General features: G+C 45.3%; 2 protein-coding genes across 5 annotated transcripts in view; both read left to right on the top strand.

The window, feature by feature from the left end:
- Positions 1 to 11,091, top strand: part of LOC309532141 (lysosomal acid lipase/cholesteryl ester hydrolase-like) — a 30,444-nt gene extending 19,353 nt beyond the window's left edge. For 2 of the 4 annotated variants that reach the window (XM_082222145.1, XM_082222144.1), the window contains exons 6-10: positions 1,803 to 1,939; positions 2,709 to 2,855; positions 3,535 to 3,606; positions 9,731 to 9,796; positions 10,562 to 11,091. In XM_082222145.1, the coding sequence (XP_082078271.1) occupies positions 1,803 to 1,939; positions 2,709 to 2,855; positions 3,535 to 3,606; positions 9,731 to 9,796; positions 10,562 to 10,795 (656 nt within the window). In that variant the 3' untranslated portion in view covers positions 10,796 to 11,091. Of the gene's footprint in view, positions 1 to 1,802; positions 1,940 to 2,708; positions 2,856 to 3,534; positions 3,607 to 9,389; positions 9,708 to 9,730; positions 9,797 to 10,561 lie in introns of those variants that run through there. The other 2 variants (XM_082222146.1, XM_082222147.1) reach the window with 2 other exon arrangements.
- Positions 1 to 14,449, top strand: part of LOC309532144 (lipase member M-like) — an 86,605-nt gene that overhangs the window by 36,068 nt on the left and 36,088 nt on the right. The window lies entirely within an intron of this gene.

The raw sequence follows: 14,449 nt of genomic DNA, 5'->3' as shown, positions 1-14,449 counted from the left end.
ATCTCTCTCTTCTTTGGTTCGAAGAGTGATCAAACAGTCCCTTATTCTATGCTCTTTTTTCCCTCCTCTTCCAAGCCTGAAGGCCCTCACAATTCTAAACTCTTCTTGCTCCAAGTCCAAGTCCCAAAAGTCAGCAAATTCCTGTGTGAGAAAGTCTGTCAAACTTTCCTTCTCCAATCCTTCTCCAATTCAGGTAGGGCTCTGATCCTCAAATTCGCCTGTTTTTCTTTAAGTTCAATCATAGCAAGCGTCAACTTATGTTCATCAAGTTGCCTCTGTAGGGCTGGGACTCTCTCTCCAGTTGTGTTACTTTACATTCCGCAGCAACTGCTTTCTCCCTGGCTTCCTCCGCAGTCTGCCGTATCAAAATAGATTCCTGTATCAATTTCTGGATGGTCTCTGTATTGGTATTCACCTTTTGTCCCAGATTATTTATACTTTCTGTATTTAAGTCAATTTTAGTAGTTGCAGCATCCACTTTCACATTTGTCGCATCTACTTTCTTGTTAAGCTGTTCCAATGAATCATTTATTTTATTTAATGCAACCGCTAAAGCCTCTTCTGTCGACATTCCTCTTGATTTGGAGTGTACTGATGCGGAAGCAGCTGCCGAGGAGGCAGGGAGGCCTTGTGTTGAGCCTCTCCTGGGTTGCTGCCAAGTCCTCCCAGACCTTAGTGTTTTTTTCAGCAGTTGACTGATCTATTTTTTCCTTTCCATCTGCCATAACACTCAAAAGATTCAAGGTCAGTCCCAGAGTCTCACAATTTTTATCTTACAGCTGGAAATTCCCCTAGCCCAGATCTTGTAAAGCCACCAGTTTCAAAGGCTTCCACTAGGGGGAAACAGTTTCTGTTTATATTAGTCAGTAATGTCCTCTTTTAGACACAGTTCAAACAATCCAAAGCTAGTTTCAATTTTCAGTTACTTTTACTATTTTTTAAAGGCAGCCGGAGACAGTAGAAACAATGTATCTTCTCTTGTGCTAGCTGTCAATGAACGTTCCAAACACTGTCAATGAACATTCCACCAGACATCAGTCCTGCTAGCAGCCCGTTCCCAGGGTCAGAGCAGCGGTATTTTAGCTCTCTTTGCTCTCTCCAGCAGGCATACTCAGTCCACAACTTCCCCCCCTCTTCTCCTGCCTCCAAGGGGGGGGGATTTAATGTTCTGTACCGATGGAAATTTAGTCTTTTGCAAAAGGCTTTCCAAGACTTCAGCTTCCAACCTTATTGCCTCAGTCTGTTTACAAAAGGGGAAGGCGGACTTCCTGTTTTGAACCTCCCCGTTACAATTCCAAATTAAACATTTAAACATCCAATTCTCTCGCTTCAGGTCTACTCACGGGTAATTACTTTAGTGTCAAATTGTCCACAGGAAAAAGTCAGCGGTCTCCGACAACAGCTATGCGGCTTCGCTCCGTGGAAGAAGCAGACAATTCGAAGCACCGCGCCGCTCACCCCACATCGCTCTGGATCCCTGAAACCGGGTTTCCCTGCGAGTAGGGGAGGCGCAAAAGGTGCCCGCCGAATCCCACGCTCACAGGCTTCTCCCGCCTGTGATTTTAACGGGTCTCTGCCTTCGCCGTGGCGGCCAGACCCAGATTCCCATGGAGCAAATTCCTCCCGATCAGAGGAATTCTGCCATTACCGGAATCTTGGACTCCAGCTCCCATCAGCCCCAGCAAGCATGGCTGATGCGCTCCAGCTCCTGCAACACCTGGAGAGCCACAGGTTTTTTTAAATCTCTTATTTGTTTGTTTGTTTGCAAGTGCTATGTTAATTCTAAACATTCCCCCCCCCAGGTTTTATTGCCTTTTCAACCATGCCACAGCTTGCTCAAAAGGTTAAACTCTTCATGGGCCTGGCTCCTCCCTACACATGTGAAGGCATCAAAGGACTCCTTTCCTTAATAATACGCCTTCCTCAAGAATTGATAAGAGTAGGTATTATTCAAGGCCCATAATTCTAATATATATTTTTCTTCTGCATCTTTATGGAGAGTTAGTCTTCCTGCCATCCGCTTCATTTACTTATGTTGAGTGTGAGCTTGAAGAATTAGAAGGTTTGGATCACATGAACATTTGTAGCATGATAAGGTCCAAGTAGCCAAGTAAGATTGTCTTCCAAGAACACGGTCTTAACAGTGAGTCCCTAAGTGACTGTGAAGGCCAATTCTGGATCCACATGTCCTTCCACAATGCTTTTTGGTGGCTGCTCCCAGACAGGATGAAGACTCTGTCACAGTCAGGGATGCTAGAAAGGAATGGTTGACATTCCAACCTGCATGCGTCACAACCAGTACCATTTGCATTCTGCTGCTGTTTAGCTTCTGCAAAATACTCTGTTATTCATCTTACTGTCCACTATTGAGAATGCCCTTTTCCAGGACCCCACTCCCAAACTTTTAAGGAACTATCAAGAAGGCCCCATCTGCCAATTTTAACACCTGAGAGGATGTGTGGGAAGAAGTTGTTGGAGAGCACACCTTTAGAAATCTCTCCTCAGCTATCCAGAGCCAGGCCATATCAGAACCTGGCAGCAAAATTGTCTAGAATGCCCAGGCATATCTTCTTGAGCGTGCTTGAAGAAAAGTGGTATATAACTGTAACATAAAGGAGATCTGTTTCTAACAGGAACCTCAATGTTTCCTTCCAAGAAAGGGCAATTATTTAGTAATGCTTCAGATTTTTTAAATTTTATCTTTACAGCCTATATGCGGCAATAAAGAATTCTGTTTTTTCCATTACAAACTAAAAGCCAACAATGCCAAGTGGTGCAGCTATCCAGGGATTGACAAACTTTGTCTTCAAATCATGTCCTTATTCCAAGGACGCAATGAGAAAAACCTAAATGTGGTAGGTAGTTTTATTCTCTATCATTTATTCATTTATTTCTTTTTGAAAGAACTTGCAGTGTACATATACAAAACAACAAAAGAAAATCAAACAAACAAAATAGAGTATTTGCCATAATTTTGAGTCCCTTTACATAGTTCTTCCATGTTGAAATTCTAGAGGCCTCTTTTAATAAATGTTGATCTATCTTTTAAAATTTATTTTCAAAATTAACTTCTCGTCTAGTTGGTAGTTGGTCATTTATGCATGGCCATAGAAGAGGAAATGCACAGCACTACAAAAACCAAAGAAGTTTCAGAGTGGCTAATTTTAGCTGCTTATGCTAATTTCCAGATGCAAAGTTAGAAGGAATTACTACTGTAGGGCAGGCTGTGACCAGGTGACCTCTCTGCCTGCTCCATGTGCTGTCCAGATGCTCACTATTGTGAGGCAACTTCAAGGCCCCTGTTCTTCCTTCTTATGGCTCCTTATCAGCTGGATTCACTATGGGTGGGGGATACACATCTAGGTACCCAGACAGCTCTTCATCAGAAATCTGCTTCCTTGTGCTACATGCAAGTGTCTGTATGCTGCACTACCTTGATTGCCATGACCTATTGCTTTGTAAATAAATGTGTTCCTTGAAATTTTTTCAAGAATGTGAATATAATAAGCATTTTCCTTTCTATTATTCTTCCAGAGTCGAGCAGATGTGTATCTTGGAATTTACCCTGATTTTACTTCTGTAAAAACTATCATACACTGGAGTCAGGTATGTTCTAACAAATATCTTCTCAGCATTTGAAAACATGGGAGTCAAAAGTCTGACATTTCGACTTGCCTGTTTAGTTTCTCATGTTTCTGTTTTGGTACTAAGGTTTCGATTTCATTTTATAAAAGTGTAGTTTTCCAGATTACCAGACCACTCAAAAGTTATATTCTAGATATTCAAACAATATTCAAACATGAGCTGTAACAACTCTTTGGATCTCATGGGAAGAACATAGGAAGCTGCCCTTTACTGAATCTGCCCATTGCTCCTTTCAGTTCAGTATTGTCTCCTCTCACTGGGAGCAGCTGTCCAGGGTTGCAAATTGTAGTATCTCCCAGCCCTACCTGGAGTTGCAAGGAATTAAATCCGGAACCCTCTGAGTTCAAGGCAGAGACTCTATCACTGATCTATGGCTCTTTCTGAATATTTAATTTTGACATTATAATTCTTCCTTATGTTCTTTCTGTTGGGATACTGCCAGGGAGACAAAGTCCATCATGACCCCAAGCCGTCTGCCGGACGATCCATCGATCTCCCGTAGGCACGCAGTATCAGCAATTAGTGACATGAGTTTCCTGAAATATCTTGCCACATTCCAGAGCTCATGCACACTCTATCAGCAGATAATGCACAGCAAAAGTCGCACTCAGGAGAGCATTATTTACAAGTTTTATTCTGCGTTGATCAGAACAAAGAAAGACATGACTGCCTGCGTCAGTGTCTCCAGCACAGAGAGAAAACGAAAGCAACAGAAAACATAAACATCCTGTGAACAGGAAATACGCAGGCTCTGTGACTGTCAAAGCCTGCTCCCTTTTAAGGTGGAATGGAAATATCCTAACATCCTCCCCCTTTCCGTGTAACCTGTAGTACCTGTGCTTCAACCCAAATGCAACCTTTGTACGTAAACCTTAAGTTGTTCTCTGTTAACAACCAGGAATTTCATTTCCTGGCATGTAGGACACCTGAATGAGTCCTTTCTGAATACACTCTCTTGCACAATGTAGCTTAATCTGCAAGTACTTGGTTCTTTGCTTGCAACTCTCTGAGTTCAGCAAAGCCAAACACGATCTATTGTCTTGATACACGTGTACAGGACATTTCACAGACACTCTGATGTCCTTAAACAGTTGCATCAACCATTCACAATCCATGAGTGAAAATGACAGAGCATTGAGTTCTGCTTCACAGGAACTTAGGCTCACTGTTTGCTTTTTGCACAGCCAGTCAAACAGGCAGTGGTTGTACATGTAGCATACCCCAGAAGTGCTTCTGCCATCTGTGGTGTCACTTCCAAAACTTGCATCTGCAAAGATTTCAAGACCTCCAGTCTTCTGACTGGTGAACCTCAGCCTGTAGTGCAAATTCCCTTTCAAATAGTGGGCTATGCGCTTCAGAGCTTTCCAATCCTGAACAGTAGGATTATTTGCATGTCTGCTAAGCAGGTTAGTGCTTACAGCTATGTCAGGTCTTGAGCATATAGCAATGAAATTCAACTTTCCTAGAATGCATCTGTACAGTGTAGTGTCAGAAAACGCTTCAGCAGTACTGTCGACCTGGTAACCTGTCACCATTGGTGTATCTGCTGGGTTTGCATCAACCAAATTCAACCTGGTTAATACATCAGCAATTTTCTGTGTTTGGTGTACCAGAAAATTACCTGCTTGGTCCCTCTCCACCTGCAGAGAAAGGTAGTTGGATACCTCACCAAGATCCTTCATGTCAAAGTGTTCCTTCAGTTGAGCTAGGGTGCTTTGGTACAAAGCCTGATTCTTCCAAAACATCAGAAGATCATCAAGAAAACATAAACAATACAGTTTGTTTTGCCCCTCCTCCTTGACAAACACACATGGATCAGCTTTGCCCTGGTGAAAACCTAGAGAAAGCAATGTCTCAGTGAGTTTTGTGTTCCAACACCTGGCACTCTGCTTGAGACCATATAAGGATTTCCGCAGTTTACAGACCATTCCCTTCTGTATCTGCATTCCATCAGGTGGAAGCATAAACAGCTCCTCCCCCAAAATCCCGTACAAAAAAGCTGTATTAATGTCATGATGGGAAACATCAAGTTTCTCCTCCGCAGCAATCTTGAGCATCAGCCGAATGCTCTCATATTTGACTGTGGGAGAGTAGGTCTCGTGGTAATCCTGTCCTGGTACCTGTGAAAAACCTCTGGCAACCAATCTGGCTTTGTGTCTGACAACCTTGCCATTCTGGTCTGTCTTGGCCTTGAAGACCCATTTGCTGCCAACCAGTCTCATTCCTGGGACTACCGGTACCAGTTCCCAAGTTTGGTTCCTGTTCAAGGAATCAACTTCAGCCTTCATGGCATTTAGCCAAGGCTCAGCATCTTTAGAGGTTAACTCCTGAACCTCTTTGAAGCTTGAAGGTTCCCACACCTTCTCTGAGCTACTAAGAACAGCAGTTGCTGTCTTAGCAAACTCATCAGCAAATCTCTTTGGAGGTCTGCCCTTCGTTGCTCTCTCAGATTTGCGTATTAGACGCAAGTCTTCTGGACTCATCTCCTCTTTCTTAGGAGAAAAGTGACCAATGGTGAACAGTGGTTCTTCCAGTTCATTGTCAGACGCATAAGATGGTCTGACTGAGGCCTTTGCGCTTTTGTAGTCTGCTGTGTCATCACTGTCACTGATATCAGCAGCAGCGCCTCCCACTGAGCTGGAATCCGAACTCTGATCATCATCATCATCATCCTCAGCTTCCTCAGCTTCCTCAACATTATCTGCTTTCTTCACATCACCTTCATCCTCCTCTGGGTAACTCTGGAAAATTCCCACATCCCCCCCCCACTTAGGATTGTATTCAACACTCTTTGTGAACTTAATGGACTTAGAGTCAGTCATCAATACCCTGTATGCACCTTTTTCGTACCCCATGAACAAACCATGTGCCCCACACTTCCCAAGCTTGTTGCTTTGTGGGGTGTGTACCCACATGTCAGAACCAAAGATTCTCATGTGCTTGATGTTGGGTTTTTTACCAAACATCTTCTCATAGGGAGTACAACCAATAGGTGATGACAATCTGCGATTATAAGTGTAAACAAAATTCGACAGAGCCTCCCCCCAAAACTTATCAGGGAGATTGGCATCATGCAACAAGGTTTTCAGTCCTTGCAGCAACGTTTGATTTGCTCGCTCCGCAAGTCCATTCATCCATGGCGATCTAGGCGTTGACAAGTCATGCTGGATTCCCTTCTCAGTCAGGAAAGCTTCAAACTGCTGAGAAGTGAACTCCCCGCCCCGATCAGTAAAGAGACAGCCAATACGTTTACCATGAACATTCTCCAACCAAGCACAGAATGCCTTGAACTTCGGAAACGCTTGCGATTTCTGCTCGAGCATAAACACATGAATGTACCTGGAAAAAGAATCAACCAGAACCATGAAGTACCTTGTTCCACCCAAAGAGGGCGCAAGTGGACCAACCAGGTCTGCGTGCACTAGTTGGTAGGGTTTGGAAGCCTGCCTGCTAGACTCCTTGCCTTTTGGAGCAACCTTCACCTTGTTCTCTGCACAAGACACACATTTCATGTGAAACTTACAGGGTTTGATGTTCAAACCCTCAACCATCTCTGGCATCTTGGCCAGTGCCTTCCAAGAGAGGTGACAAAACCTTCTGTGTGCATCGTGAATGCATCCTGCATGAAGAACTTTGTTAGTTTGTGCAACACAACAAGAATCAGCATTAGACACAGCAACAGCACCTTTGTCATCATAAGTTATACAGAACAATCCATCTATAAACTTTGCATGCAAAATGTCCTCTTTGCCTTTTCTGATGACACAAACGCTCCTCTTGAAGGACATCTCAAAACCACGTCCAGTAAGCTGTGGGACACTGAGCAAGTTGTCTGCAGCACCTGGAACATATAGTACACCTTTGATGGTTGCGTGCAGACTTGCCAGTCTCACAGTCCCTTCTCCTGCGATCCGCAACGTCTTTCCGTCAGCCAGGTGGATCTCACCTTCTTGAGGTTTGAAGGAGATAAAGAGATGGCGGTCCTTCGAGACATGGCGGGTACAGCCTGAATCAACAACAAACCTGGCTTTGCCCTTTGGAGCAGCTTTTCCAGCAAGCAAAACCTTGTTTTCCATCGGCGTGGGCTTTTGCAGCTTGCCCCCCTGCTACTGGCCATCAGACATGCCTTTAGCCTTTGGTGAAGCTGTGTCAGCAAACAAAGCCTTGTTTTCCACTGGCGTGGGCTCTTCACCCTCCCTCTGCTTCTGGCCATCTGCAGGCATTTGTTTCTGTTTACTTCTAGCCTTCCGGTATCTGTGAGGATGACCTTGGCTCCCATGAAAAACAGAGCTCTCAGCTGCCGACTCCTTGGCTCCCCCTGGAGGCTGGAAGGCTGCCTGGGATGACGTGACAGTCAGCTCCCCCTGCAGCTTGCAACCGGTGCCCTTGGCATCCCTGCATTCACTCGCATTCTGGGAAACAGACACGACCTCCGATGCAGTCAAACTCTGGGCTGGGATGACTGGCAAATGGGCTATCTTCAAAGCATTCCACATCTTACGTGCAGTCACGTTGCCAGCTAACGTTTTAATTTCCTCCAGAGAGACGGACATGACTATTACGTCAATGGCCTTCGAATTCTGGGCTCTCCATCTATCTGTCAGAGGAACTGGAGGGGCTTCAGACACAGTATGCCACACTCCAAACTGACGCAGCAAACTTTCACACCACACAGCACAGGTCCCATAATTGTGCCAATTAAACTTTGGGCACTCAGCAGCCTCAGAAGCTTGGAAAAACTCCATTCCAACTTTTTATTTGAGCCGTGAGTCTTATTCACTTCAGAAACTTCTTATCTCAGCAGCTCATAAATCACGAAGCTTGCTTGGCACAGCCCCCAGATCCATTAGTCTGCCGGAGTTCAAAGTCCCTTGCCGCGGCAAACAGAAAAGCCTTACTTTCGCTTTTCCTCCACATACCTTTCAGCAGTCTGTCACAGTCTTACTCTCCTGTAACTGCCGTGAATCTGGGCCTGAAACCTGTTGTTGGGATACTGCCAGGGAGACAAAGTCCATCATGGCCCCAAGTCGTCTGCCGGACGATCCATCGATCTTCCGTAGGCACGCAGTATCAGCAATTAGTGACATGAGTTTCCTGAAATATCTTGCCACATTCCAGAGCTCATGCACACTCTATCAGCAGATAATGCACAGCAAAAGTCGCACTCAGGAGAGCATTATTTACAAGTTTTATTCAGCGTTGATCAGAACAAAGAAAGACATGACTGCCTGCGTCAGTGTCTCCAGCACAGAGAGAAAACGAAAGCAACAGAAAATATAAACATCCTGTGAACAGGAAATACGCAGGCTCTGTGACTCTCAAAGCCTGCTCCCTTTTAAGGTGGAACGGAAATATCCTAACACTTTCACCATTTCTTATTCTCCTTGCTGCTGAGTTCAGGCAGGGGGTGGGTGGAAGAGGGCAGATGGAGGTTGGTGGGGTACTGCCCCATTCACCCGAGTGCACTAACATCCACTGGTGCTGGGAATCCTCAAATTACGCAGAAGGTGAAACATATTGCAGTGGTCTTGGCAGCTGAAGATTAGTGAAGGCTGGGCAAAAGAAGAGGTCAATATTGTGGGCACAGGCACCAATTCTCTGGGGTGAGGATAGCTCTTCCCTCCCAACATATGCAGGAATGGGGCTGAACGCCCTCAATCTTGAGGGGCCGGGCTCAGTTTTTTAATATTTTCTCACAAATGAGGATGATAGATATGTTAATAACCTTCTACCTGACTTTCCAGAGACACCACTGTTTTAAGCAGAGCTTATGGTCCTATCATTGGCCAGGATGGATGGGTGGGAATTCTGATACTGTCAAACCTCGGTTTCCGAACAGCTCCATTTTGGAACGCCTTGGCTCCCGAATGCCAAAAACCTGGAAGTAAAAGTTCCCATTTTTGAATGCTTTTATGAAGCCAAACATCCGACGAGGCTTCTCTTTGAGTTCGACAACCGAAGTTTGACTGTAACCAAGATCTCTAGATTTTGAATTTTCTTGTGGCCCTCCATCTTTCAAGAGGATTTTGTTTTTTGAACATGCACCAAATTTCAAATTGTGTATAAGTCTTTTCCATCTTTTTAGGTTGCTAAAACCAACCAATTTAAGTATTTTGATTATGGATCAAAGAACAAAGCTGTCTACAACATGGTAAGTGTTTTGGATTCTAATGAGAGATTTTGGCGGTAGGTTAAATGTTTAATGTGAACCGTGTTGTGATTTCTGAGTTCTTATATAATTCCTTTGGGTGAGATAACACCAAAGACACCAAAGAACTGGTTGTAATTATGTGTTTATCTATGAAAGTGCATGCATTTAATGAGTAAGGGCATAGAAAACTGCCTTATCCCAAGTCAGACTATTGATCCACCTATCTGTCTATACTGATTGGCAGCAGCTCTGATTCTAAGCCCTACTAGAAAACCTGAGGGACCTATGACCTTCTACACACAAACCAGATGCTCTACCAGTGAACTACCACTCCCCTCTAGATTTTGCCTTTTGGGATCCATTGAGAGCCTCCTTCCAGGCCAGATGGGCAGTGGGGCTTAGCTGAAACTAGTCTGCTGATATGTGCGGAAGTGGCTGCCTCTGCTATGTTACTCCACCTTTCAGCTGTTGGGGGAGGGGAGGCTGAGCAACACCATCAAAGCCCTACTGCCCCTCAGGCTCACAAGGAGACCCTCCCTCTGTCCTGAAGAGCACGTCCTCCTCCTGCGCCACGAGGACTCTTATTCCTTTTGCTATTCTTACTGCTCCAGAGTAAGGAGTTGGATACTTAATAGATAGTTAATGATTTTCAAGGGACAGATGTTAGGCATTCAATGTATCTGAAGATCCAAAAGATGTCTTTAAAAAGAGGAAAATAAATAAAAGTGAACCTAATTTTCATCTTTCTGTTCTTTTTCTCAACAGAGTACACCCCCATTTTATAAGATAGAAGACATTACTGTGCCAACAGCTGTGTGGAGTAGTGGGAATGACCTTATTGTAACCAAAAAGGCTATTGAACGGCTGCTCCCTCGAATCCCTCATTTAGTTTTCTATAAGAATATTCCTGAATGGCAACATACAGATTTTATCTGGGGTCTTGATGCACCAAAGCAGTTGTATAAGGATGTGCTTTCTCTGATGCAAAAGTTCAAATAATGTCTTAATATGAGGGGCAAACTATATATCTGATATTAATGCAGACACATTTTTTAAAATTTTTACATTGATTGTTTTCTGTACTTATGTTCTTCTTTTCTGTCGCAAATAATATTAAAGGTTGGCTAGCAATAACTAAAGGATCTAAGGAAGAAAAACACACAACAAAATTGATGGTAAAAATGTAACAACATGCAGGGGCACAGCCTCTAGTACTACTTATTATTATTATAATATATATTCATATTATATTGTGTTACCATGCATTATAGAATAAACTTGCTTCTGTTCTGCAATGAATCATGGAATTCCTTGCCAATATGAAGGGACCCACAAAAGGCCAAATAATATGCAGCTTGGAATAACTTTTTATATTCCAGCGGAAGCTACTCCAATTCTGACTAACCCACCCAACCAGAGGTCAGTGATGGAAATGTCACACATTGCTCAGGTTTGGCTATCAAGACCATGAGCCTCCATAGGGCGGCTGTCTCTTATTTTAGCAAATGTTTTCAACTGCTTGACTTCTGTAATACCTTCCACGTAAAAGAAGCTAATCACTGGCTGGCATTGTGTACACCTGGCTTTGCCAGACACAAGGGAGCCTATTACTGTTGAGACTTTGCGGTTGATATGGGGCAAGTTAGGCAGTGTTTGTTGGTCCAGTTTTGAGGTTCAGTTATTTGCAGTTTGTCTTGGTACCTGGCTCTTTCTCTAGCATGGAATGGCAGGGGGGGGGAGGCAGGGAGGCCTGCCGATAACCCTCCAACACCACCATTAAGAAGCAGAGGTTCTCCATATACAGTGGTACCTCTGGTTGCGAACAGGATCCATTCCAGAGCTCTGGCCACATCCCAAGGGAATTTGCAACTGGAATTCTGCGCATGTGCACGGCGCAGATTGCACGGGAACAGGAGCTGGATTGGGGCTGCTCAGCTGGGGAGGTGCAGGCTCCATCACACTTTCAGTTTAGGGGTTTGCGGCTGCACTCCCCTCAAGGGGGAAGTTTAAAGGAGCCCCCACCTCCGCATCAGAGCCCCTGCACCACCTGAAGGCAGCCATGCAATCCGCAACTGAGCTGCCTGATCCCGCTCCTACTTGTGTGGAAGCAGGTGTGGAGGTGAGGATCTCTTGGCATGGAGCCTCCGCTCAACTTCTGAGAGATCCCCACCTCCACTCCTGCTTGCATGTGAGCCCTCCTCTCCTCCTCCCCCCCCATTTCCAGCATGGAAGCTATGGGCCTGCTGGGGTGATGGCACTCATGTCCACAGAGAGGGCTCTGAGTGCCCTCTCTGGCACGCGTGCCATAGGTTCACCACCACTGAACTAGGACATAGTATACAAAGGCAATGCCAACAGACTGTTGGGATTTGCAGGATACTGGATAAGTCTGCAGGCTTCAACAGGATGATGCAATACTCTGCTGGGTCAGAGTGACTCAGCAGGAGTGTGATTTGTGTAATTGGCTATCACCTGTTTTAAAAAGGAAAGCCTGTTTAACAGGGGGTGTGGTGGTTGTGCTGTAGTGTGGTGGTGCTGTGGTGGAGAGTATTCATTTGTAAGTACTCTGTATGGACTGTTTCTTTTGTATATAGCCCTTATATAGCTCACATTAAAAAAGGACTGCACAGAAAAACCTGGAACTCTTAGTGTTTTGCTGAAAACGCCACGTGGAATACGCGACAGGGTTATGGGCCCAGCACGCTTCCGCTGCGCAAGAGTACAGGTGGCAGTTATCTAGCCGTGGGTGCTGGAGGTGAGCTGCAGGGATGGAGCAGTCCAGAACTGGTGTGTTGTTAGAGAAGCTGACGGCCACGAACTACAGCATCTGGTCGGTCCGCATGCAACACTTCCTCAAGTGTGAGGGCCTGTGGAAAGTGGTGGAAGAGCCACCGCAGCCCCCTGAGGAGGATGAGGACGACGATGAAAAGCTGGCACTAGCAGAGGCCCAGCTTGAAAAGGATGAGAAAGCTTTGGCTACGATCATCCTTGGAGTGGACGACAGCCAGCTAGTCTACGTAGCTGATAAGGTGACGGCAAGTGAGGCGTGGAATGCGCTCAAGGCTGTCCATGTGCGAGAGACAGCTGGCTCACTGATAACACTGACCAGGAGACTGTACCGGTGTCGGAAGAAACCGGGGGACTCCCTGGTAAACCACCTAAAATTCCTAACAGGCTGTTTCCAGGAGCTAGCCTTAAGAGGGAGGCCTGTGGGGGAAGAGGACAAAGTCTTTATAGTCCTGAGTTCCCTTGATGATAGCTATGATATGCTGGTCAACTCCCTCGAGTCTGTAGAGACTGATAAGCTGACTCTGGAATACGTGACCGGACGGTTGTATGCAGAGGAGGACAGGCGTGCAGAGCGGAAGATGACCTCAGCCCAGCTGTTGGAGCATTCCAGAGGGAACAACAGCCGGGAAGAGCAGAGGTGTCGGGAGCCGGAGAAACAGCCAGGAGGAGCTGCTGCAGACCAGCCAGTGGTCAACAAAGTAAAAAGGTGTTTTTGCTGTAAGTCCAGTGGACATCTGCTTCGGGACTGCCCGAGGAAACAACAAAAACAGCAGAAGCACAAGTGGCAGCAGAGGGAGTCTACCGCTTGGGTGTCTGCAGATGGTCAAGAAAATGAGGAGCTGTGGGTTCTGGACAGTGGAGCTTCTCAAACCTTTTGTAAAAGAAAAGGACTGCTAACTGATGCTAGGGCTTCAAACAAAAAACATGTAAGTCTTGCTACGGGCCAGAAAGCTAATGTGGTTTGTGAGGGGGAGGTTGTGTTCCCACAGCTGGGACACACATTCAGGAATGTGTTGTGTGTGCCTAGTTTGCAAAACAATCTCCTGAGCATTCCTGACTTGGCAAAAGCAGGCTTTGAAGTAAATTTTGTGGGAGACCAGTGCCAGATAAAGCAAAATGGGGCAGTGTTGGCAAATGCTAGCCTTAGAACTAATATGTATGTACTGCAGTGTGAATCTAAGGTTGCGAATGTGCAAAATGTCCCGACCCATGATATGTGTATTCATCTCCTGCACAGGCGTTTGGCTCATGCTAGCTATAAGGTGCTAAACAAAACATTGGAGTTGTGTGGGGGGATGAAAAACATAAAAAGTTGTGATAATTACTTAGACTGCAATATCTGCAAGGAGGTTAAAAGCAGGGCTTGCCCAGTAGCAAGAGCAAGCCAGAGAGAAACCAAAAAAACCACTGGAGTTGATCCATGCTGATGTAACTGGTCCTTTTCCACCTAGTGTCTCCCATAACAAGTACTGTTTGATCCTAGTGGATGATTTTTCTAGATTTGGCTGGGTCTATCCATTAAAGCAAAAGTCTGACGTTGCCCAAACTCTGAAGTTCTGGGTAAAAAGGGTAGAAAGGCAACTTGGTGAAAAGGTGTGCTCTATTCAATCAGACAGGGGAGGGGAGTTTATGGCAAGCTCCCTAAGAAACTGGTTGCGTGCCCAAGGGATTAAACATAGGCTTACCAATGTGGCCACGCCTCAGGAGAACGGAGTAGCAGAGCGTAGAGGAGGTGTCTTGCAGACACAAATGAAAGCATTGTTAGCAGATGCAAATCTTCCAATTATGTACTGGGCTGAAAGTATTAAGACTGCAAATTATATTGGAAATCGCTTGTGGTCAAGGGTACTAGATGACATACCC

Source organism: Podarcis vaucheri, assembly GCF_965113315.1.
Source record: "Podarcis vaucheri genome assembly, chromosome: 5".
Lineage (NCBI taxonomy): Eukaryota > Metazoa > Chordata > Lepidosauria > Squamata > Lacertidae > Podarcis > Podarcis vaucheri.
This window is presented reverse-complemented; position numbering and strand designations above follow the sequence as displayed.